The sequence below is a fragment of the Rhododendron vialii genome, chromosome 3a (genome assembly GCF_030253575.1).
Source record: "Rhododendron vialii isolate Sample 1 chromosome 3a, ASM3025357v1".
In the NCBI taxonomy this organism is placed as follows: domain Eukaryota; kingdom Viridiplantae; phylum Streptophyta; class Magnoliopsida; order Ericales; family Ericaceae; genus Rhododendron; species Rhododendron vialii.
In genome coordinates this window covers 26,950,145-26,976,249 of record NC_080559.1, presented here as the reverse complement: position 1 = coordinate 26,976,249, position 26,105 = coordinate 26,950,145, and the positions used below count along the sequence as shown (strand labels likewise).

The window sequence follows — 26,105 nt, the reverse complement described above, 5'->3', positions numbered from 1 at the left end:
AAAAAGGTATAAGGGGAGATCGACAGAAGAAGGGTGGTGGTGTGGGCTACCACAGCCCCAGACCTCGGATGACCCGAAAAAGTGTTTTTGAAAAATGAAAGAGCTGCCACCCCGGATTTATGGTTCGCCATTCAAGAAACCATTTTAATTGAAAATGATTCTTTGAATCTCGAAAACCAAATATTGTTTTTGGGTTTGAGAGCTAGGTTACAAGAGAAGAAGGGTTTTATGGCACTCTTCTCGCCCGACACGGGGTCAGTGTCTACTCAATATTTGTGGGATTTATCAAAAATATTTTATTTCATAAAAAGAAGATAACACGTATTTACAGGTACAACAAGTAGGAGTGTATACATGTGCATGTGTACGTGATACAACGATGGCACGATACGAAATGAATAAATGCAAAAAATGAAACAAAGTTACTGGAAACACTCTTGGGCGGCCAAGACCACTTAGCTCCTGCAAAACAGAACTTTAGCACTTTTGACAATAAACAAAATATTCAATTACGGAGAAATGGATTAACAGAATATTTATGCAAGTTTGCTTAGCTTCAGGCTCAAACAAACAAGAACGAGTCTTGAATATCCAAGTATTGCTTCCTTGCAAACATAAAATAAAACTAATTGGGCTCTGGAAAGGACCAATGCACACCCAACATCTACCAAATCAACTAAAATGAAGAACTTAATGGTAAACAAAGTTTTTAGTGAGCAGGAGCACTCTTGGACGCTTAGGAGTTGTCCTGGGTGCCCAAGAGTGAGACCAGTGTAAAAAAAATAAAATAATTGTGTGTGTTTTTTTCTCTTGCTCTTGTTGTTAAACTAAGATCAAAAGAACTCACAACTGGTGTAGTGAACTGGTATGAGCCTCTGATCTCCCTCATAAGTAGGGAAAACAGAAAATAACTTGGAAAAACCATACAATATACTGTCTAATGTGGAGGAGAAAGGAGATTCCATTCTACTCTAGTTGTGATGTGGAGGAGAAAGGAGATTCAATTCTACTCTAGTTGAACTTCAAACAAAAAACAAGCATAGGTCTTTTGGACATTGTTGGGAGTGGCTTGCACCTTTTTTTTTTACAAATAAGATCAACTCAGATATATTAATACAGAAAAAGTACAACAGAGCAAAATACAACAAATAAAATACCACTAGAAAGAATACAAAATACAACAAAAGAAAAAAGAAAAAGCTGCGTGGAACCAAGACACCGGAGCTGGACCCAGCAATCACACTCATGAAGGTAGGTGGAGTGGCCAAGTGGAGTGGCCAGGCAAGACCCACAACAAACGTGGGGTAGATCAACTCAAGGAAGACCCGGGCTTGCACTTATATACAATACATATACGTAGACTGGCGAATTTGGAAAATGAAAGTATGACCATAATTGGTGGTAACTACCGTCACGAGAGGTTTGACTGGTCAACTTCAAGGCTCTTGAATTAGTCGAGGTGCATACAAGCTGGCATGGACTTCTGCTTATCCAAAAAAGGAAATAACAATAATAAGGTAGCTCACCTTGACTAAAAGTATAACAATTTCACCTTACTAGGCATTGCCAACCTCAGTTTTTTTATGTACACACTACGGGAGCCAATAATTTTGGACTACCAATCGAATAAGGAGGGGAAAAAAAATTAATGCACGACACTGAATAATTTGGGGATTGAAGTTTGCCGAAAACTGTGGATAAGTCACATTTGGAGTACTGAACTACTGATTCTGAATGAATGTGTATTAGGAAGCACAAAAGCCAGCTCTTCTTTCTTCAAAGGAGTATTCACTCTCTTTGCGAATATCTTCAGCAGGGTTACCACCACAAGCAACCGGACCAGGTGATGCGTCGTGGCTGTCTGCATTGGAACTGCCATGGCTTTAGGAGTCCTATTTCTCTTCCTCTGCACCCGGAATTATCTCGAATGGCGTGGTGAATTTCGAATTGTTTATTTGAATTGTTTTTCACGGTGTCTCATTCTACTTCTTGCTGAAATCTTCTGCTAAGTTTGTCGTTGTGTTGGACTTGGATGGTTCTTTGGAAGATATAGGCGAGAAGGGTCTCCGCTTCATGGGTGACTCTACTTCATGAGCATTAACTGCATTCAAAAGAACTGCCTACGATGATGAAGTGAAACACAAACTGAAAGTATTCTTTGATATGAAGTACCAGAAACCATTGCTTTTCATTTTTTGAAAATTGGAATCCGCCTAATGGAGTGACTAACTCCAGGGACCAATACCACCGCCCCTTAAAGAAAGGTCCAATTAAAGCTAGAGGAAAACCGTTGTATGCTATTTCTGTCAGTTTTGTAAAGGAGCAACTTGAAATATTGATAATTTTCCATCCAAGCCCCAAAGAAGAAAAAATTGTAAAAGGAAGAAAATCACTGTTTGATTAAGCTGCAAATGCATCAACATTGGGATGATTAACTGTTTTTTTGTGTGCACACTCGTGTTCTTTTTTGGCTTCATGGGTATTATGAGTACCTTTAATAGACGGAAGAGAATCGTCTTTGGGAGTTTGCGGCATTGTTCCTGCGGCGGAGTGTCCTCTATTGCTCCCTCCACCAGAAGACAATCTAGGACTCCTCTTTCCACTTTGTATCTTGAGAAGACTTGGTTTTGAACCAAAAAGTACTTCCTGTTCTGCCATTGTTTGCCCCTGAAGCCTCCTTTGCTCCTGGAACAGATCAATGTTTTGTGCACAAGCCACAACTACATACGAGAGGGATAATACACTCAAGTGAGCCCATGATTAGTAAAAGAAGAAGTCCGTACCCTCTGCCTCTTACGCTCTTGCTCTTTCTCCTGCCGTGAACTGGTGTACTCTTCAATCATGGAAAGAAGTCGAATCTGGACAGGTACATAGTAGGAAATAGCGTTGGACAAGTCTGTTACAATAAAATAAATGAAGAGGATAACACAAAACAGTTACATATAGCACCTACACCATCATAGGTGAACTCGACGCCTCTCTCGTTTTCCCATAATGTGGTTTTTGAAGCCAAAGCCTCCGCCATTCCTTCAACAACACAAACAAAAAATTAATATGACAATGTAGCTGAGAGAAGCAAGTACATAATAATCTGGTCACAAAGAACTTTGACATGCGGCTACATGTGGCCCATTACTGAAATCTAGCATCATTTTTTTTTTTCCTTTTTTGGGTTATAGGGAAAATCGACTGCCTGCATACAGGATGCATGGTGTACCTGGAAGTTTATTAACCAAAGAACGAGCTTTCTCAGCACGCTTCAAATTAAGATGAGTACCTCTTCCAGCATTGTACCGGTTATCATCCTAAAAAAACATCAAGATGAGAGTAAGAAAAAATATCATGTAAAGCAAAGAAATAGCAAATAAAAGGAAAAAGAAAATATCCAACCATGTTATACTCCTCAAGCCAACACTCTTCCTCACGTGCAGCCAACCATTTCTCAATCTTATCGAGTATTTCTATCCTGCTATAAGCCTCCTCCTTAGCTTTACCAATTTGAAGTTCAATCTGTTCAAGGACACAAGCAGGATCCAACTCCCCTGTATCCAAAAATTTGGTGCATAAAATTGAAAGAAGTCATGGAGCTATTAGTATCATTAGTCTATTGCTATACCTGACTCAACAGCTTCAATAGCAATTTCCACTGCACTGTTTGATTCTGGAATCAAATGCATCTTTTGACAAATCTCCTCCAGCTCCAATCTCTTCCTCGAAACAAGTTCCTTCATTTTGCTCGCTTTCAGTTCTTCCAGCCGAGAAACTTCTGCCTCAACCTAAATGATAATTTTACACTTCTTTCAGTTACGGCAAAGGAAAATGTCTCTGGTGATCACATGCATAAGTCTATTAATGACCAGCAACAAGTAAAATAACTATTAGAAAGAAAAGAAAAAGAAAAAAAGAGAAAAGGTTTGCCCGCCAAAGGAAAAATACAACTAAAAAAAGAAATGAAGAGAATTCCCTACACACCGCCTTCCAATCTATAGAGAGCCAAAAGAGTGGAACTTCGTTAAAAGGAGGAGGAACAATGCTAAAAAAAGGAAGACAAAGAACACACATAACTCACAACATTGATGAAGCCAACACAAAGCATGAATTGTGTTCAAAATCATTAAAACTCACCGAATCAATTGAATCCACAGAAAGCGTGTTGGGGTCAGTTATCTCTTGTTCTGAAGCAGCTATATTACAGGTAACATTCTGAAACTTCTGTTGCTCTTCAGTTGGTGTGTCCATCAAGTTCCAAAGCTCCAACAATGAAGTTGCAAGATCTTGGAGCTGCCACAGTTCGGAATATTTTTAGGATACAAAAATTGGAGATGAGTTTAAAGTAACTGGAATTTATCCAAATCACTATTTACCTGCTGCATCCTTTTAATTTTAACCTCTCTCAATTGTTGTATTGCAGTTCCCAACTGCACAATAAAATCCTTACTAGGGTTCTTCGGTCCTTCACAATCATTACCTAAACTAGGATGAACCTCATTAGCTGTTTGTTTGAAATCTATACCAAGCACCGAGCACAAAGATTTCAAAGTGTTCAGGAGGTCCAATACGTGCTTCAGCCGATCACTCTATGTGCAAAGAAACACTGATATAAGAAACACAAGAATATCTGACAGTGCAATTAAAATTGATAATGCATTTATACTGCATAGGAAATGACAACAACAAAATGAACAATGATTACCTTTTCCTTTTGAAGTGCCTGCAGCTCTCCCTGCAATTCTTCGAGCTTTCTTAATGACAAATCCGTTTCATCCACAACTGTGCTGGCCAGAGTGTACCTAGACAAACATTGCATCTCACTTGATATCTGCTGAATTTGCTCTAGAACTTCTCTGACTTGATTCCTTCTGTCACATTTCCTCTTCTGCATCTCCTCTAGTTGTAGAATAATAGCTGTGTGCTCTTCCTTCAAGCTACAAGGATTATGATCGGACTGAAAGGAGAGATTACTTGCGTTCTTCAGTCTCTGATTTTTATTTTTTTTGAACTTCAACATTTTTGACATTTTTCTATCTTTAGTCCATAGAATAAACCTTGTTAGACTTCTGGAGTATACTCTTTCGTCTTTACAATGTCGAAACAATCATGCGCCAATTAACAGGCAAGGGCGGCAAGTTCATCACGTTTGATTGTTTTTTGTTCTCATATGGTGCAGCCACTTTGTGCATGTAATGCAAGAGTTAGGTGTCACTTTGGTCTATACCCAACCTTCCTCTACCCCTTAACAAGCCCCAATAACGAAGACTGAACTGGGCGCAGTTCCTTTACTCATAAGTGATTAGTAATTGCACTAGCTTATATTAACTGCATGTTCTCTACATTTTCTTTGTCTTGGTGATTTTCCATTAAACCCTCTGCAACTTATGAGAACTGTACACTCACCACTCATAATAGTGATTGTGCTCATAGTTAGTATGCCTATTTCCATCTAACAGTGAGCCCGATATCATCAGTTTTCACAGTTTTTGAAACTGCACTTAAACTTTCGAAGATTCATTTAGCCTGAAGCCCTGAACTACGCACACTTGTGGTTGGAAAGTTCACCAGTAACATATATGAAATTCCAATCTTTCATATATTTATTGAGAAAGAGCTACCATCAACCTGCCGGATTTGTACTTGTCTCTCTCCCATTGCGGAGTAGATAGCCGCAATCTCTGCTTGATAATCTGCAATTGCTTGTCTTAGCTGAGCTCTACATCGGTTTGCCTGATCTACCATTCTTTTGTATACTTCTAAGCATTCTTGTTCAATATCAAGCAACATTTTATTCCTTTCAGTTTCAGACTCCCCGACTTCATCCCATATTGCCTGATTATACCAACGAACAAGGAACATAATATATTAATGTCAAGCTAAGGATAATAAGCTTCAACAATTTATTTCTCGAAGGAAGAGAAAGGAAACAAGAAATGAATGATTGAGTAGATATATAACTAAGGGTCCATATAGGAAAACCTGGAGTTCATATAGAAGAGGGCCACATGTTGTTTCCCCTTGCAAAAGTGGATCCTTTCGACCAGACATCTTTCAGCAATTATATCTGCCGATACCAATATTCTAAAAGTCCTGACCTACATGCACCAAACAAGCACAACACAAGAGTTGATTCAGGGAAAAGCCAAAATAGATACTACGACCTTAGTAATCATAACTAACCTTAGACTGCAAAAAACTGTTAATAATATGCAGAATGACAAAGTTTGATGGATTATGCAAATTTGTCACTCCTAGGTCACAACATATTGCAAAATACTGTAAGAAATAACTTGTCGAAAAGGTATATCAAGTTAACGAATGTGCTATTTATACAGCTATGAAATGAGTCCTAGCGGAAGTTTCCTGTGCTACATCAACCCCGTGAAGTGTGAACATTTTGCCACAGTGATGCTGATATAGGGATATTGTATGCAGCTAAATATCCTAGTATCTCTTTTTGGTACATGTGAAGAACAAAATCTGCTTCGAGCTTCTTAACCGAGTAAAGTTTTGCAGAACACATTTCTGCTCCCAGTGCAACGATACAAGCCTTTAAATCTCTGCACTCGTATAAATGCAGAAGGAACAAAAGTGAATTCGTACAAAAATCACTCTTCTTTGCATGTTAGATATTTTCTTAGCCATGAGAGTATCGTGAATGTGTAACCTAAAACAATGCAAGTTATCTGGTATTGTTCTGTCTCGGACTGCAAGGTAAAAATCGTGCAAAACAACTAAATTTTCACTTTTGGATTCCTCAACCTACCATTACCAACACGAACCAAAAACATTCCTTCCATACGCAATCGAACCATAATTACGTCCAATTAATCTAATCAACCTAATGCAAACGCAAACAATTAAGAAAAAGCACATCTTTGGCTGCTTGGAAAAATACAGGACAAAAAATCCCAAGCCTAAATTTCCCGTCAGGATACAGAAATATCAACGTGTATCATGCAACAAAAAATGAGCCAAAAGAAAAACAAAAAAAACAACAAACGAGCACCTAAAAGCGGTCCAGTATATGAACCTCATTTATCGTTTTTCGTTTCATCTTGATTTTGTTGGACACCGATGGAAGGCGAGAAAATCAAATGAAAGGAAATCACAAAACCCAACCTGATCAGTGCTTCCACGATGAAGGAATTTACGGCGATATCTTTCGCTGCCTAGGGGATATGTCGGAGGGATTATAGCGTTTGCATTGGATGATCTACGTCCATATTATACGATGGCAGAGCTACAGAGGGAATGGCGCGATGAAGGAACGAGCGTGGATGATAATGCTGCAAAAACTAAGTATTAGTAACCATGGAGAAGACGACACCAATCACGGCTTGTGAATGGGGCAACACAACGAGGGCCTTCGAAACATTTTGAATGGAATGAAAGCAGGGAAACGTTTCCCTTCTAACTATTGAAAAAGGCAATTACTAAGGCCATCCACACACACATTGGTATAATAAAAAAAAGATAACCAAAAGTTGACACTTCAGCTTTTGATTATTCATTTAAAAAGTTGCTAAGCTTAACAATGTTAAGCTTCACTATGGTCACTTTTAGTCCATAATCAAAATATGGGATCCACTGCAATTTCATTTTCTCTCCCCCTGTTTCCCGTCCTTCATTTCCCTCAATTTATGTTTTTTATGAGTTAAAATATATCGATTCCTTCTCTTAATTTTGGAAAAAAATATCGGTGATTTCCTTCCCTTCTATTATGATTTTTTCCTTTTTTTTTTCGGGGGTAGGTAGTAGAAATAGGAAAGAAGAGTGAAATACCTTAATCCGGCGACGATGAATTGAATTGTAGATGATCGAGAGATACGAGTTTCACTTTTGGAGGAAAAGAAAGAGAAATAGTTTGTTGGTGAAGTGAAAAAGATATAGAGTAGCGAAAAAGCTTGGCTACATAAAAATTTTATTCTTTAATTTTATTTTTTTAACCAAAAAAAAAAAAAAGTGGGCGAAGAATGGAAGAAGAAAATACTAGTTGAAACACATGTGTATACAAATTTTGAAACTAGTTAACTTATGTGGTGTAGGATTCACAAATTTTGATTATTGAAAAAGGTTGTTAGTTTTGGTTATTCAAAGCCCAAAATTTGATTATTTCTAAAGATGTTGCTAAGTTTGATTATACCATTGTGAGTACATAATCTTTTGCACCAACATTGTTAACTTTAAAAACAATTGGCATTTAATTATACCACTGTGGATGGCCTAATTAATCGCACCCCTCGTGTGTCAGACCCCCCGACACGGGTACACTCCTATTACGAAAATAAACCGCTTGGGCCCAAAATTATCCGAACTTATTTTCTGTTATTTTTTCTTTATTTAAATACTAATGTTTATACGTACTCTGTATCTTTTTTCTTTTTTATTTATTTAAAATTATTTTAGTGTTCCGATTTTTAATCCGGTTGAATCAGTGAAAAAATCTTATTTTTTTTATCATTTTATCTTCAATGATCATAATGAATTTTTGAACTTGTAGAATCAAATATCTCTTAGGGCCTAATCAACGAGAGCACTAGAGTCAAAATTTAATTATGACCATTTAGGATAAAATGATCAGAAAACTAAAATCTTTCCACCGGTTCAAACGGATTGAAATTTGGAACACTTAATTTTTTAAATATATTTTTAAATATATAAACTGTCTAAAAAGGTTTAAAAAATTAAGTGTTCCAAATTTCAATTCATTTGAACCGGTGGAAAGATTTTAGTTTTTCAATCATTTTATCCTAAATGGTTATAATTAAATTTTAACTTTATGACTCTCGTTAATTAGCCCTAAGAGATATTTGATTCTAAGACTTTCTTAGGGCTATTCAACGAGAGTTGTAGAGTCAAAATTTAATTATGACCATTTAGGATAAAATGATCAAAAAATAAAATCTTTCCACCGGTTCAAACGGATTGAAATTTAGAACACTTAATTTTTTAACTATATTTTGAAATATATAAACCATCTAAAGTTAAAAAAATTAAGCATTGATTCAAAATTGCCTGTTGGTTCAAAAAAGATTTAATTATGTTGGTTCAAAAAAGATTTAATTATGACCATTGGTTCAAACTTGCAAGAGATTGAACAAAATTGGGGGCCGTACGATCAGCTTTATCCAAAATGTGATTATATATACCAAGTGCTACAAAGACTTCGTTGCTTCCAACCATCGACACCAGAGGATCATTAGATGGATTCTATACTATTGGGACTTGTCATCGCATCAACATACACGTTATGCTGCATACATTCGATATGATTGCTTCAAGTTCTCTCACTCACTTACCGTTGAGCTCCCATCCAGTTCTATTCGCAGCGCCCAAACATATAGCTATTGGTCATGTTAATGGCAATCACTTCGTGCATATTTTTTTATACTCTCATTACCCTGTACCACCCATCATCATATGGTGGAGGCCAAATGCATCAGATGAAGCACGCAGATGGGGCTCATCCTTATGAAGTATGCCTCCAATTGTGGTACGAAGTAATGCAGATAGATTCGCCGGGACGATGACCACAATTTGGCGAAAAATATTGACTAAATTTGTGTATTTATTTATATTCATGTATTGATTTTATATACTCAATTATAATTAAATGAAGTTTGATTTTAGTTTGCATTATTAACTGTTCAAAAAAATATAAAGTAAATTTAAGTGGATTCAACATACATAATTTATTTGAAAACTTAAATATAGAAGTTTAAAAAAAATAAAGGAAAAAAAATAAAAATAAAGAGATAATATATTTGGCCCAAAAAATTAAAAACAAAGAGATAATATGGTTAAAAAATTACATGTTCCAAATTTCAATCCATTTGAACCGGTGGAAAGATTTTATTTTTTGATCATTTTATCCTAAATGGTCATAATTAAATTTTGGCTTTAGGGCTCTCGTTGATTAACCCTAAGAGATATAGTTTTTCAATCTTTTTAGACAGTTTAAACTATCACAAAAATATAGTTTTCCAGTTTTGCATTATTTCACCATCAATATTAGGCTCGTTTGATAGGTTTCGTTGAGTAGATTTCAAAAATATATAATTTATTAAAAATAAATACGTGAAATTTAAAATTTTATAACAAAAAATAAAATAAGGGTTAGTGAGACTGAAGTGAGAGAGAGAGAATGCAGGTGAAAGTGAGGGTAAAAGGGGAAAATGGAGAGAGCCCGTGTCGGGGGGCCCTGACACGAGATGGGCGATTAACAGCTCTCATAAAAAACAGATTGTGTTAGTTTAGGTATGAAGCCGGTTTTGTTGGCTTTATATTGGATATTTCAAAAAAATATTTAGGTGAAAGTAATATTTTTACTTTTTAAATTCATCCCACAAAAATTAGATGTAAAACTAAGAAACGCAAAATTTTGTTTGGATAAGGACAAAACAAGAAAAAATCAAAAAATCTGTAGCAGAACTCAACCTAACTATATGGAATAGATTATTTCTACTCTTCTTATCGAGTTGTGCATTAGGTGATAGATAATCAGCACCAAAGTTTTGAATACCGTATCAGTTAGAGTATTAGTTTTCGTATAGATACAGTATGTGTCGATACCGATGAGATATCCAGTATTATTTTGAATTTATCGCAATTATTGTTATTTCACAAAATTTAAAATTAGTCCGGTATATCGTACAGTATTGCAAGTACTTACAAATAACGATCAGTATTTGAGCTAGAACGAAATTAGAGGCGTAGGGTAATGGATTAATTTGGTCAATGTATCGGCTAGTACGGTACGAGATTCAATACCTTGATCAGCACATAAAAAAACCTTGTTGGAAATTTTTTGAATCTTTTTGACACGAATCTAATTACAAATAGAGTTATGTTAGGGCATTTCACGGAGCATAATGTCCTTGATAGACTTTAATGGAGAAAACAATTGATTGGTAGCTACGACTTGAATCAATCACTTGATTTGGTTTGGTTTAGTTTGATTATCGATCCTAGACATCTTCATCCTTCAATTGCCATATACTCCTTGTATCAGAATAGAGTCTAAAGAATTATGAAGTCATAATGAAGATTAAGTACGGCCTACTAACCATTTCAAATATATAATTAACTGATGTGATGGAATTAAGAGCAATATGGTCAATGGACGGACATCTTATATATAGCCATCACAAAGGGAGTACTTAATTTACGTGGGATGCAAGAAATTAATCAGTGGTCTTGGGGTACGGTTAAGTGATTTCCCCAACAGTACGCCAAATCTCATATTCGTGTGAGCTTTATGCATTTGGCGAAGGACTTCACAAAGTTGTGTCGTGCTAAGGGGAGTTAAGGCACCAACCGCCCCAAAAGCACCCAATAGATTTCTGATGGAAATAGGAACCTTGGAACAAATGTAAGATAGACTAGACACTCAGATGGAGCTGAATAAAGAACTTTTTAACATATCTGGTAATAAAATTAGCAATCTATAATTCAACAAGATAATAAGCTTGTTGTGACTTTCCTGTATAAGTTAAACTCTTTGTTTTCTCTATGAACTAGTATCTCCCTCTTAAAAGAAACAGGACTAAGCTAAACATAGCCATAAATTTCCATGCTTTTCGTGGACAAAATACACCTTTCAAATCACCCAAAAACTCTCAAGGATAGGGGCTACGGCTACCCTCAAATTCTCTCCTAATTATTTCAAGCATCAACTCATTCCATGTATCGACTGGACCTGGCGTACACCAGTGCAAGCAATCCTGCGGCGGGGGCTTCCCATCCGGCCCACGTTTGGTTTTCTTGTTCGGGTCGGGATCCCTATAAGGACCGGGATGCCCATCATGGCGATACCCAAAGGCTTCCGTAATGTCCATCAACTTCAGTTTCGATCTGTTCGTCCTCTTCCGGATTGCACGGTTAAAACCCATCACCTGTTTCTCGTGCATTATATTCGTATATCCATTTTCGACTATTTCACTATCTAAAGCAGGCTTTATTTTTCCTGTGCACGATCCTCCCGTATTCCAGGCCCCACCCTCGTAATGATCGGGCGAATAGGAACGAACAATGGTCAGACCGGTGTAATTCGGATGTGTAACCAGGGCATGGAGAATTGTCTCCACGGATATTCCAAAAGCCTCAACGTTGTTTACCTTCATAGGGCGAGACTTGTCCGGCCACCACAACTGTCCTCCCACAATCTCGTTGTTCAAGATATAGACGGATTGCTTCGTGAACCAGTGGCTGGATGAAAGGACAATCACGTCAAAACTAGGGATGAGATTCATGATGACCTCATCTGGTGCATCGAGGTAGACCTTGACCACACCCTCTGGAACAATATCAAATGGCTTGGACGTTTGGTGGAGCAGCCGTTCGGACCATATTCGGACAATCATTGTAGACGTTGATCTGAAAAAGTAGCGATGCATTGTTTTCCCTCGTTTTTTCGGAACTTCAACCTGGAAATTTGCCAACATCCATCAAATAATCATAAGATGTAAGGAATATACAAACTTGATAGCTAGTCGATTAAGTTTCAGGCCGACTGTTGGACAGAGACTATGCCTCCTTTCCATTTGATGGCCAGAGGCCAAATAACTACACAAAAAGTATGAAAAGGGGAAGATCTTGATCACTTGATAGGCGTGATGCATTGATCCTGTATCTTCATTCCACGAATACTAGTGGGTGATACAACCAGAAGAGGCACGAACGTTTTTCAAGATTGACATCAATCTTATCATACATGCAGCCATAGGCTATACTGAACCAAGCCGAAGAATCTTTGTATCAACTTATGAATTCAAAATTCGTCAACTCTGCGTAAAGTTCTGCCTCTAAAAAGACCAACTCTTTCTAAAATAATCAAATTACATGACCACCCTCATGGTCAAAAGGGAAAGAAAGAGGCTAGATAAGCGAAATCTTTCAAACTGACAGCAATAGAAAAGAAAAAAACAATGCTCCTATCTAAGACATGATATTTTGAAAATTAGACTATGAATGAAGAAAGCATGGTAATGTGCACAAAAATTAATTTGGGTCTCTAGGCATGTCCTCTCTGATGCCTACCTGCTTTGATTTGGGGGCATGGTTCCACAGCAAAACGTCCCTTCGGCTCCTCGGTTCTTGGAGGTATAGGGGGGCCACTGTTTCAATGGTATTCTGAAAGCAGTCACTTTGTGCATATATTGCCAAAGGTTAGGTCTGTCTTCAATCCTCCCCCCGTCCAAACCCCCAATGACTGGGGACTAGATGGGTTCTATTATTGTTGTTGTTGTGGATAACCAATAAGAGAGTAACATAAAGGCAACCAAGGCCCACTAGTTTGAGGCATAGTTGCTCAAGAGCAAACATGCATCTGGCCTTATTATCAAGCAGGATGGAAATTCTGTGACTCATACAGACGAAGAGTCAAATTCGGAGAAAAACATCCGTTGTCACAATATTGTTGAGGCACTGGCCACCACTAAAAAAAAATAAACACCAACTAATAGCAGCAAGGTTCATTGATAGAACTTCATCATTTTAGAAAGCTAAAGACGCACAAAGGATGCACAAATGGTAACTCCATCTGCCAAAGTATGCACAATACTTGCCTGCCAGAGGATACACAATAGTGACTGCATCTGGTTCCGAGCAAGTGAGTCGCCGATGAAAGCTAATGTCTTCCCCCTCATCAACTCTAAAAACTTCTTTGCATCAAATCGGGGGAGGTCACACTTGGCAGGCTTCCACTGCCAATTTTCATAGCCTTTGTCAGGCCTCCCATTTCCCTGGCAGTTATGTTCTTGCGGCAGGACGGGGCATGAGTTATTCGTGTATAGTGATCCAGATGAATCATACACCCATTTTCCATGATACAAATCACAACCTACATATTTATCAAGGAAACCTCAAGTTAGTTTTAGCCATGCGAAGTAAAAATTGACATAATTGAGTTTAGAAATATGATTCAGAGGAAATAAAAATATTTGGAGGTACCTGAATCAGCTGAACCACTCTGATTTACAGGTGCAGGAGATAAAGATGAAGCATCAAGTCCTGGCTGCATAGCATCAGAACTATATACTAAACCTGGGGGAGTTGTTCCAATGTCTTCAACATCCTCCGTAACATTGAAAAGTGTAGAATTTTCAGAGGCCTCTTCCCCTTGTTGAGCCACAATGTTTGTCCTCTCTTCATTGGCATCATTGGGCGAATCATGAAGTGTTGGGTTGCCCCAAGACAATGAATCAAAATTACTCGAATGGTCGATTCCATAGAAGTATACACGAATGGTAGACCCAACTGGTTGTGAAACAAGAAGCAGTGAAGCGAGAGCTAGAATGACTACTAGTCCACAAGCTGAAGCAACAATCAACGAAAGGGTCCTTGGATAGGCAACTATTGGTGAATCTCCTTTATGTGAAGCTAAATTCATGGCTTCTCCAGTATTCACACATAAAACATGGGGGATTCTGAAAACTGCCTTTCCTATGACCCCTTTTCCCTACAACAGATAATATTATGTATACTAGGAACTACTGTAAATAAGTAGGAGTATGATCTTTAAGTTCCTTCGGTTTCGCTCTGAGCTTTCATTCCCAAACAACTACAGTGATTCGTAGTACTTTCCATAACTGCTTCCACCAAGAATCTACAAACGAATCAGTAAAAAGCTTAAAATTAATGTGGAGAGATCCCAACACCATATTAAGCGATCGCCATTCCAGACCCAAGCAATGTGAGACTTTATTCTGTAAGTCACCCCAAATCTAGTGGTGTATTACTGTAAAAACAAAAACAATAAAAGATGCCCACAAAAATTCCAACCAATTAGATATTGTGAACGCAAAGAAATCAGGGAAACAAAATTGAAACGCTCGCACAATCTCTCTCTCTCTCTCTCTCTCTCTCTCTCTCTCTCTCACACACACACACACTGTCACTCACACACAGAACCAACACTAAACGCATAATAGGGAGAAAAGCTAGAAACTTTGCTTCAACACAATGCAATCCAAAACGACGCAAACACATGAAAGCTGCATTGTTTCTTCCGTTTCCACCATTGTCCCAGAAACCAAGCAAGATGCACGAATTCAAATACGGATTCCCCAAATCAATCGCAGGAGCAAAAATAAACGAGGTTTAATGTAGAGATATTTCGGAAACAACGTACCTTTCACAAAAATGTCAAACAAAAATTCAGCTCCAGAAGAGTAATCGGATTTCGCATAGAACAGAAAGAAGAGGGGCGACGCCCACCTATGTTTATGCACATGTAGTTGGTTCAGTTGAGCCCAGTCAACTCTCAAACAACTCAACTCTTCTGTACATGCCAGATTTTTACTAGTTTAAGCCTTAAGGTGCTCAAAACCAGTTTTTTTACTAGTTTTAATGAACCCAGTGAGAGAAACCACTGCTAGTCAGCTAGTGCACTAGTGGAGTTGGTTCTCTCACTTCCCCGTGAAGAGTCTGACGACCTCGGTTTGAGTTTCACGAGGAGAAGGCTTTTTTGGGGCTAACGTAACATACTCCCATTAATGTATACGAGGGTGTGTCCGTGCTTGAAGACACGACACAATGTGAGATCTAATTAGTAATAATTATGTAATTAATATTGTTTGAGAGAGAGAGAGGAAGAGCCGTAAGATTTATGAAGCAAATCAATAGTTAGGATTTATCAAGAGATAAGATTCAAAAACCGTTATCCCTTATTATGTAGTTTGTCAAACCAAAAAAAGAAATTTGAAACCCAGTGAAGTTTCTGCTTGAGCCCAGTCCAGTTTAGGGTGAGCTAAAGGTTTTTTTGGATTTTTTCCGTTTTGCGATAAATTTTTGTTTAGTATTGTTCGTATCGAGAGAATAGGAAAAGTATGCCCAAAAGTCAGGTTTTGAGGCTTTATATTGGATATTCTCAGAAATATTTGGATAAAAGTCATAATTTTTTTTTGTCCAATTTCTCACATTGAGACGAATCAATGCCCTACAAAAATTTGTCCCAAAACTATTTGTATTCACCCAAAAATTTGCTTGATTTTGTACTTTTCTAATTTCACGGAATGGAGCCTAATTCTATTTGTATTCAAATTAATTTTCTTTGGCTCTAATGCCCACAGGAAAAAAAACACCTGATTTAACAATAAAATACTCTTATCTTTAACGGCCATGAATATAATCTAACGGGTCATTCTGATTCTTATATTCTTCACGCAAAGATGCTACTTCAGTTTCTTTTGCATTCAATATCTATTGGTGGTTTGACCAATTGTTTTGTTAATCTGTATTATTGCATGGCATTGTGATTAGTGGTGGACAGTGACGGAGCCAGGATTTTAACTCCGCGGACCAACTTAGTAGACATATTTTTTTTAGCAAAACATATTCTTAAGAATATCATAAAGTTTTTGCTTTTTAATTCATTACATTTGTATATTGAAATGATTCTTTAGGCTACATAAACTATCACGTGGTTATTTTTTATTTATGAAAGAAATTGAGAAATGAGAATGTAAAATAACCGATTTTTTATCAAATCGAACAAAAATTATTAAGATTATAAGTAATTATACACGAATAATTATCAATAATATTCAAAATCAGATATATATATATATATAAAATAAAAATTTTAAAACTCAAACGCTCGGGGAGCCGGGGCAGGGGCCCCCGGGCTTCAACATAACTCCACCCCTGGTGGTGGAGTCGAATTTTGATCCGAGTAAAGTCGATTAAGTAATCATTTTTAAAATCTAAATGCACGTTTACTATTTATTGTAGAGCTTTTACTTTTCAATATAAAATATTTGTACATTAAAATTATATTATGCCTCACATGTTTATTTTGTGGTTATGAAAAATAACCGAATTTAAATAAATCAACCCAAAATTATTAGAATTAGATGAAACTATTTAAGAACTTCGGGGGGCCGGTCCCTGCCCTGTCCCTACTTCCGCCACTAATTGTGATGGAGATAGCTAGTAGTTTGTTTTCAGAAAGTTGCTATTTGTTTATTGTTGTCTCTCTATCTCTTGGTTAGAACACATTTTTGCCCTTACAAGGGTTGTTATTCACACTAATTGAGTCAATCCAGTTGGTCTTTAAGTTTGTCGTCTTCTTCGTTGTGCTTAACTCGGCTGAACTCGAGACTTCTTGGGGTTCTGATTGCCATGTAAAAAAAAAAATTCAACATCCTTGTTTTAGAACCATTTTTTTGCCTTCCCTCATCCTGTATTCTGCCTGATTTAGCTTCTCTTGTGGCCTTTGATAAGCGATCTTAGTTCTTTAAAATATATTTTGATCATCTAAAAAAAAAAAACAACAACAACCAGTTTTGTGCTTGGAGCTCTGCTCATTCCCAATTATTATGACTCTAGAGTTTAAAGCGGGTAACCTTGAATAGATTCAAGTGGTACCACACACAATGAATGACTCTAAACACACGTAAAAATCACACCCGTCGGATGCGTCTGCAAACATTTGTACGTCCCAAGCATTTTTCATTCGAAATACATAATATGACTAGCCTTGAAACTTCAACTTATAATAGCAATTAGCAACCAACCTTCGAGTTAAAGATGACTCCTATGTCAACAAATTTCCCTCTTCCTTTTATAGGCAGGAGGATAGCTTTATTTGGTAGTTTTTTGTTTTTTCGATCATCAGCTTTATTTGGTAGTTTCTGTTTTTGTTTTTTTTCCCCCCTATCATCAGCTTTATTTGGTAGTTGGACACTTGTTGAGTACGTTAACAAGCTGAATTATTACCATTTCCTCTAAGAAAATGTTGGAGTTGTTACCCATTCTACTCTAGTGTACTGTAAAACACGTAGACTCATGCTGCTAGTTAGCTAGTCACACAATCCTTTAAAAGTGTCTTGCGCTCTCATCTTCAATTTTCGCACTGCTTTCTCAATTTTTGCTGTAAAACTTTCGCACGCGAATTATATGACTCTAGCCAAAACTCGGGAAGTGTTTTAACGAGAATCCCAAATACAAACTCCCTCCAGCAATAGAGGAAAAAAAAAATGCTGGAAAAAAACTGAAAAGAAAAGAAACTCGGAATTGGGCATGTGAAGTGCTTTGGGTGTCACGGAGGCTATGATTAAATAATGAAGAGAAGCCCCCACATTGCTTAAACAAAACTACTAAAATACTGTATTATTATCATAAAATGTGTCAACTCTGAAGTAGCTTTCACACCACACCTCATTATCCAGCCTTTGAATTTGCCTTCACAAAAAGCTTTCCCAGCACTCTTTTCCACAACCAACCAAGACTTATATAAAGGCTTTCCACAGAGTAATTAGCTTCCCATAAGCCCCTCTTCTTGTTTGTTTCATTGAACTTCTCTGCTCTTTCTAGCCATGTTGAATTCCACAATTGAGTTGATCACTCTAGCCGCTTCTAATTCTCTCGTAATCTTCTGTTTCTGCAATTTGATCATAGCCGTTTTACTCGTCGGCGGATCGAAGCCCGGCTCGGAATCCGGTGATCAAGAGTACTCAAGTGGAATTTCCCCCCCACCATTTACTTTTAGAAGCAGAAATGAAGCAGAAGGAGGACTAGAAACTACATGTTCAGTACTACTGGACAAACACAATGCATCGTCGACAGGCGTTAGCGAGGCTACTGACGATGAGAAAGCTACGGCAGATGAAGAGAAAGAGAATGACGACGACGAGCTGAGGAGAAGAGTTGAAGAATTCATTGATAAGATCAATGAGGGTTGGAAGGCAGAGAAGTTGAGGACATCTCTGTTAGTCTAAAACACAGTACTTTGCAGTAAGATTTGAACGTGGGTTACCCCCCCTTTAATTAGCTTTTCAGGATTTCAGTGCAGTCTTTGGGATTTGTTGTTGTAGCAATGAAGTGGCTGTGTGCAAATATTTTTATTTTATTTTATTTTATTTTTATTTAAGTTAAGAATTGGAGTTCCATTTACAGTTTACAAGGATCTTCTCGGCTTATTTCCCTTCTTTCTTTCTTTTTTTTTTCTTTTCTCGAGGATGAATTTTTGTTCTCTCCTTTTCTGTTGACAAGGATAAGCGTTCCATATCTAATATCTTCTTCTTCTTTTTTGAACAGCCCATTTCTAATATCTTCAACTACCGACAAGCTACAACTATTGAATAATATCTACGGGGACTAATTATATAGCGGTTTCCGGAATAGTATGTGGTGTTGCCTGCTTGATACTCCTAATTATTTATATAGCGATAAATTATCATATCATTCACTCTTTTTTACCCTTTTTTTAACTCTCACCAAATAAAATGTTCGTCTGCTCTACCAACTGAGGAAGAAGGTAACTTCTCTACAAGCTTTCACCATACGCAAGATCAGTGCGACGGCTCACGGCTGTGATCATCATGGCTCTCATCAGAAACATGAGAGAGAGAGAGAGAGAGATCTCTAATTCGAATACTCTATTTTTTTAGAAAATTATATTATCACCTCAACCAAATTCCAAAAATTAAGGTTATGCATAACGGTTTCAAAATATTCAATACACAATATCTATATTAATAAGTATATATAATTAGGAGTGTAATGGGGCAACACTACATTTTGAGGATGAAAACATAAATATTCAAACCTATTAGGATGGACACCTCAATAAATCCTCTAAATTGAATGCTTATTTAATTAATTTCTTCATAAAAAAATGCAAGAAAGAGAAAAAATGACACTTTCCTCAGATTTTTATTCCAAAGAAGAAGATAATCCCATAGGAAAAAATGACACTTTCCTAATATTTTGTCAAGTATAATTGTACGAATACAACAAAACAAAAACTCAATACACAAAACAACAAGCACAAACAAAAAAAACAAAACAAAAGATATTTGTTCGATTAGCATGAATATAACAGAAATTGCGAAAAAGTAAATTTTATTGTACAACTCATTAAACTTGTTTACAATTACGGCTCGTAATTCTATTTGTTTCCAAAATAGTAGTAATTTTCTTTGGCCCTAACGCCGACAGAAAAAACCTGATTTAACAATCAAATGCTCTTATCTTTAACGGGTCATGAATCTAATCTAACGGGTCATTCTGATTCTTATATTCTTCACTCAAATTAAAGATGCTAGTACTACTTTCTTTTGCATGCAATATCTATTGGTGTTTTGACCAATTGTTTTGTTAATCTGTATCATTTGTATGGCATTGTGATCAGTGATGGAGTTAGATTTTGGTTCAAGAGGGGCCGATTAAATAATTATTTTTTCAAAATCTAAACGCACGCTTACTATGTTGTAGAGCTTTTGCTTTTCAATATAAAATATTTGCACATAAATTAAAGTATACTAGCACAATGCAATAAATTAAAGTATATGAATCATTTTGTTCTATTAGTTCATAAGGCCACTACAACACTTGCATGCTTATTTTGTGTTTATAAAAAATAACCGAGTTTAACTAAATCAACTCAAAATTATAAGGATACCATGAAACTATTACACTAATGATATCAATAATTAATACTAAGGGGTCGGTATTTGCCCGGCCCCTACTTCTGCCACTAATTGTGATGGAGATGGTAGTTGTTGGAAAAATTGGCCGCTGCAATTCTGAACTTTGGTGAAACCTCCTCAAATGCTGAAATACACTTCGAGTCACGACTATGTCGCTTTCCTAAAGACAGTATTTGCCCCCACCAATACCGGTATGCAAAGGGTTACAGCAAACCTGCCTTCAAGATAAATCGAAGCCCGAACTTGAAGTTCTTTCCGTTTTCGTTTGCACTAACGAAACGGACAGAATATCTGCTTGAAACGAATACAAGAACCGAGAACCACTGTGTTCTAATTTCTGCAGCAAAATAGAACGCAGAATGAATGCTAGAAAATATAGAGAGAGATGTGGGAGAAATTCGGATTATGTGTGTACATTATATTGAGCACTGGATTCTGCTAAGTAGTGGTCTATTTATAGGCCACTACGCACCCATTGAGAATGGGTATGCACCCGATCTAATCTGACCGTTGGATCGGATCCTACGGTCTAGATCGATCAGTCACACCCAGTCACACCGAACTGGTGTGCTGTTTCACTCACACCCAATCGGATTTGATCCAATCCGTTGGATCGAGCGCCAATAAGGCGCCTAGCGCTGACGTGCTAAGTGCAAAGTGCGCCGCTAAAGCGCCACAGCCCACGCCACGCGCGCGCGTGCGTGTGTGAGTGTGTACCGGCTCTGCCGGTATGGTGCGAAGCACCAAAGGGCTGTACCACACTAGATCATTAGTTACTTATATTAGGAATGTTTCCTAATATATACCACTCCAACATCTCTCAGCTTACCAATGTGGGACAAAGCTCACAAAGAGGAAAATAAGCATTCTAAGGAAACAAGGAATTTTACAAAACCAAAAACGACGACTATTTTATTTTGAAAATCTCCAACAAGGTAGTTAATTTGTTTTCAGAAAGTTGCTACTATTTGTTTATTGTTGTCTCTCTATCTCCTTGGTTAGAACACACTAATGGCCTTACAAAGGTTGTTAATTCGCGCTAACTGAGTCAGCCCAGTTGGTCTCAAGTTTATCGTCTTCTTAGTTGTGCTTAACTCGCTGAACTCGAGACTTTTTGAGATTTTGAGTGCCATATAAAATAAAGAATCAATATCCTTGTTTTAGAACCAATTTTTGCTTTTCCTCGTGTTATATTCTGCCAGGTTTAGCTTCTCTTGTGGCCTTTGATAAGCGATCCTAGTTCTTTAATATATTTTGATCATCTCAACCAACATAAAAAAACAGTTTTGTGCTTGGAGCGCTGCTCATTCCCAATTATTATGACTCTAGTAAGCCTAATCGTAGTTCCTAAATGACTAGCCTTTTGAAACTTCAACTTTAATATTATGTTTTTTGCCATTGCAGTTTCGGAAAAAAAGAAGTTTTAGGAAAGGAAGATAATTTCAAGCTCGAAAATTATGTGTTTACGCAAATAATTTTCTTACCAATATGGATTTTGTTTGATAGATCTCATTGAGATCTTTTAAACGTGTACGATGCAAATTTTCAGTATATTGGAACTTGAAATTACTTTTTTTTTGAAAATGAAGGTTTAAAAAGAAAGCGGAACAGGGTTTAGCAACCAACCTATTAAGGGAAATACTATGGTACGCACCCCGTACTATATGCATCCGTATAATCAAACCATTGAGAGACGTAACCAAATACTTCATTCAATTGTTATGCCTCTTAATAATTTAATTATGCTTTTCAATGATTTGATTATATGGATGTATATGGTATGAATGTGTGTACCGTAGCATGACCCTCAAGTTAAAGACGACTCCTATGTTCCCTCTTCCTTTTATACGCAGGAGGATAGCTTTGTTTGGTGGTTTTTGTTCTCTTGATCGATCATCAGCTTTATTTGGTAGTTTCTGTTTTTTTCCATTCTATCATCAGCTTTATTTGGTAGTTGGACACTTGTTGAATACGCCATAAGCTGAATTATTACCATTTCCTCTAAGAAAATGGTGGAGTTGTTACCCATTCTATTCTACTCTAGTATTATTGCATTAGAAAATTTCAAAATGGCAACTGAACTTTGTATCAAATGTCACAGAGACATCTGGACTTAAGTTTATTTCAACTAAACACCTGTATTAACAAAATTCTCAAATTTAGACACATGAACTTAAGTTTATTTCAATTAAACACATGTACTAACAAAATCCCCAAATTTAGATTCCCGCCGTTATACTCCGTCCCAAAAATTGCTGATATGACATCTCCAACCCGTTTAAGTTGCCCCATTGCAAGTGTTTCCAACAAGGGATGATGCACCCAAGCGAAACCCATCATTAGAAGTATGCCGAGCAAAAAGAAGAACTGGGTTTGGGCAAAAAAACATGGTTTGGAGAGAAAATGACCTTAACCTAATTGATTTCCCTCCATTTCTCTCTCTACAAGTCTGCCTATTGTTCCACCATCTGCCTCACTTCAACCCTAGACCTAAAGTCTGCCTATGGGTTTCGCTTGGGTGCATCGTCCCTTGTTAAAAACATGTGCAATGAGGCAACTTAAACGGGTTGGAGATGCCATGTCAGCAATTTTTGGGACGGAGTATAACGGCGGGGGTCTAAATTTGGGGATTTTGTTAGTACAGGTGTTTAATTGAAATAAACTTAAGTTCAGGTTTCTAAATTTGGAGATTTTGTTAGTACAAGTGTTTAATTGAAATAAACTTAAGTTCAGGTTTCTAAATTTGGAGATTTTGTTAGTACAAGTGTTTAATAGAAATAAACTTAAGTTCAGGTGTCTCTGTGACATTTGGTGCAAAATTTAGATGTCATTTTGAAATTTTCCCTAATTGCATCGTACTGTAGACATGTAGACTCATGCCGCTAGCTAGTCATCCAATCCTTCAAAATATTCTGCGTCATCGTTCTTAATTCTCGCATTGCTTTCTCAATCCTCGTTATTGCAGATTTCAGTAGTTTAGTATGTGTTTCAAAAACGCTAATTAACCCCCTCTTGCTATAAAAACTTCCACGTCTGCATGCGAATTATGTAACTCTAGCTCAGGCCACTAACCCATCCGTGCAGTTACTCGGAATTGGCCATGTGAAGTGCTTTGGGTGTTACGGAGGCTTTGATTGAATAATGAAGAGAAGCCCCCACATTGCTTAAACAAAACTATTATTATAATTATAAGATGTGTCAACCCTGAAGTAGCTTTCACACCAAACCTCATTATCTAGCCTTTGAATTTGCCTTCACAAAAAGCTTTCACAGCACTCCTTTCCACAACCAACCAAGACTTATATATATAAAGGCTCTCCACAGAGTCAAGCTTCCCACAAGCCCATCTTCTTGTTTCATTGAACTTTCTCTGCTCTTAATATCTACTACTACCCACAAAAAGCCATGTTGAATTCCACGATTGAGTTGATCACTCTAGCCGCTTCTAATTCTCTCGTAGTCTTCTGTTTCTGCAATTTGATCATAGCCGTTTTACTCGTCGGCGGGTCGAAACCCGGCTCGGAATTCGGTGATCAAGACTCGTGTGGAATTCCCACCCCAACATTTAATTTTAGAAGCAGAGGAGATGAAGTAGAAGGAGGACTAGAAACTACACGTTCAGTACCGGACAAACACAATGCATTGTCGACAGGCGTTAGCGAGGCTTGTGACCATGAGAAAGCTACGGTGGATGAAGTGAAAGAGAATGTTGAAGACGGAGACGACGACGATGAGCTGAGGAGAAGAGTTGAAGAGTTCATCGATAAGATCAATAAGGGTTGGAAGGCAGAGAGGTTGAGGACATCTCTGTTAGTCTAATTTCTAAAGACAGTTTTGCAGTAAGATTTGAGTACTGAGGGTTACCCCTTGTTTTTCTGATTTTGAATGCAGCCTTTGGGATTTGTTGTTGTAGCAATGAAGTACGTGGTTGTGTGCAAATAAATTTTGAATTTTTTTTTTTTTATAAATTAAGAATTGGAGGTCAATTACAATGAACTAATATCTTTATTCTCTCGGCTTATTTCCCGTTCTTTTTTTCCTTTTTCTCGATGATGTTTTCTCTTTCTTAATTTTCTGGTGACAAGGATAAGCGTTCGGTATGTTCAACAACTGACGAGCTACAACCATCGAATAGGAGTAATATGGAATATTATTATGTGGCGTAGGTTACCTAATACTCTAAACTGTTTATGTAACAATAAATTGTCAGGTGGGGACATTATTATTCATTTTTGTTGGGTAATTGAGAGAATACAAGAAGTGATCTACAAGGTATGATGACGATCAATCTCTTAGTTGCGGGGATATCACCTGACAATGTCATGTGGTATTTCGGGAATGCCCAATACGCAAAGGAAAAAAGATCAATGTTGATGTACAATCAAATGGAAAGAAAAAGAAGAGAGAGGATATTTGTCGGCAGACTCGCAGAGATACCTAATTCCTTCTTCATTGTTTAATTGCTCCTTATCAAAACAAGGCTTATCTCTTTGTCACAAAATACTCCAATTGTCTTTTAGATAGGTGTATAGAGGCCACTGGCCAGAGAGCATCCACTCTAGTTAGGGCTTGTCAGCTTGTGGAATAAAGTACTGGTACTACTTAGATACAGGGCCACATACAATGTTTCTGAAAAAATTACAGAGAGAAATATGAAAATAGTAGTATATCTCAGCAACCCAACAGCTCCACACAAACCTAAAACCAAGCTTAGCTTCACACTTTGCAGGTCCATATCATAAGCCAAAGAGTTTTACTACTATAGTATTAATTTTGTATCAAAAAACAGCCTGTACCCTGGGCCAGCCCATAAACAGAGTTACATGATGGCAAATTTGGTACCTGAAGTTATCGAGGGGCTCTTTTGGTCGATGTCGTTCCACTAACAATTTTTTTCACTTTTTTGTTTTTGTCTTTAATTATTTTTTTTTTTTGCGTTTGTTAGTTTTGTGCCTCATTTTTTTAGTTTTTCTATTTGTCTCGTAAAGGCGAATCTGAAAACTAAAACTTTTTACTTTTATCTAAATATTTTGAATAATGACCACTTTTAAGTAAAAAAAAAAGTAAATACCCAAATATTTTGAATAAGAGACCACTTTTAAGTAAAAAAATTTTTTTTACTTAAAAGTGGTCTTTATTCAAAATATTGGGTAAAAGTAAATATATATATATATATATATATATATATATATATATTTCCAATTCGGTCTCATTGAGACGAATCGATAAGTCACAAAAATTTGACGCAAAACTAACAAACACGAAAAAAATTCAAATATAGACAAAATTAAAACTTTTTCTAAAAGTTATAGAAGCCTGCTTGTTCGGTTGAGATTTTTGGATTTGAATTGTAATGATTAGGATAGGAAGATAGGGGTAATAATTAGAGAGAGATAAAAATGAAAGTAGTGATTATAGATAGAGGTAATGAGTGAATGTTGAAGTAGGATAATTATTTTGAATTCAAAACCCTAATTCCTAACCGAACAAGCCTAAACAAGGCCGCCAGTCCCCCTCAAGAGTTCATACGCCAGCGGTGGATTTACAGTGGGACCAGTGCAAAATTTCAGATTTTTTAGTGATCTTGCACAGAAAATGGTGGAGATCGGAAGACACCGAGCTTATCCATTAGTCTTTTTGCTTTTAATTTTGACATTAATTTTACCGATTGTGACCGCT

The 26,105-nt window shown here is 37.0% G+C and overlaps 3 protein-coding genes and 1 non-coding gene across 6 annotated transcripts; 2 read left to right on the top strand and 2 right to left on the bottom strand.

Annotated features, from left to right (window-relative positions):
• Positions 1 to 1,506: 1,506 nt before the first annotated feature.
• On the bottom strand, positions 1,507 to 7,380 carry LOC131319489 (65-kDa microtubule-associated protein 3-like). 2 transcript variants are annotated; one of them, XM_058349748.1, is made up of 13 exons: positions 7,114 to 7,380; positions 5,971 to 6,081; positions 5,617 to 5,823; positions 4,694 to 4,945; positions 4,365 to 4,577; positions 4,126 to 4,281; positions 3,617 to 3,776; positions 3,391 to 3,542; positions 3,218 to 3,305; positions 2,954 to 3,027; positions 2,784 to 2,858; positions 2,493 to 2,685; positions 1,507 to 2,101 (listed from the first exon to the last, which is right to left on the bottom strand). In XM_058349748.1, exons 2-13 carry the CDS (start codon positions 6,037 to 6,039, stop codon positions 1,983 to 1,985), a joined length of 1,758 nt encoding a protein of 585 aa, XP_058205731.1. In that variant the 5' UTR covers positions 6,040 to 6,081; positions 7,114 to 7,380; the 3' UTR covers positions 1,507 to 1,982. The 2 variants fall into 2 exon arrangements, with proteins under 2 accessions (XP_058205731.1, XP_058205730.1); XM_058349747.1 differs by having other exon boundaries at positions 1,508 to 2,101; positions 5,971 to 6,086.
• Positions 7,381 to 11,390: 4,010 nt separating this feature from the next.
• Positions 11,391 to 15,431, bottom strand: LOC131319490 (protein YLS7). 2 transcript variants are annotated; one of them, XM_058349750.1, is made up of 4 exons: positions 15,125 to 15,431; positions 13,945 to 14,599; positions 13,560 to 13,834; positions 11,391 to 12,419 (listed from the first exon to the last, which is right to left on the bottom strand). In XM_058349750.1, exons 2-4 carry the CDS (start codon positions 14,381 to 14,383, stop codon positions 11,613 to 11,615), a joined length of 1,521 nt encoding a protein of 506 aa, XP_058205733.1. In that variant the 5' UTR covers positions 14,384 to 14,599; positions 15,125 to 15,431; the 3' UTR covers positions 11,391 to 11,612. The 2 variants fall into 2 exon arrangements, with proteins under 2 accessions (XP_058205733.1, XP_058205732.1); XM_058349749.1 differs by having other exon boundaries at positions 13,945 to 14,731; positions 15,125 to 15,308.
• LOC131321483 (small nucleolar RNA snoR100) lies at positions 12,962 to 13,069 on the top strand. The gene has a single exon (XR_009198528.1). It is a non-coding gene; the product is annotated as a small nucleolar RNA snoR100 (small nucleolar RNA).
• An 8,306-nt stretch (positions 15,432 to 23,737) lies between the features above and the next one.
• Positions 23,738 to 24,444, top strand: LOC131319125 (uncharacterized). Its single transcript, XM_058349254.1, has one exon. The coding sequence runs from the start codon at positions 23,832 to 23,834 to the stop codon at positions 24,243 to 24,245; it is 414 nt and encodes a 137-aa protein (XP_058205237.1). The 5' UTR covers positions 23,738 to 23,831; the 3' UTR covers positions 24,246 to 24,444.
• The last annotated feature ends 1,661 nt before the right edge of the window (positions 24,445 to 26,105 follow it).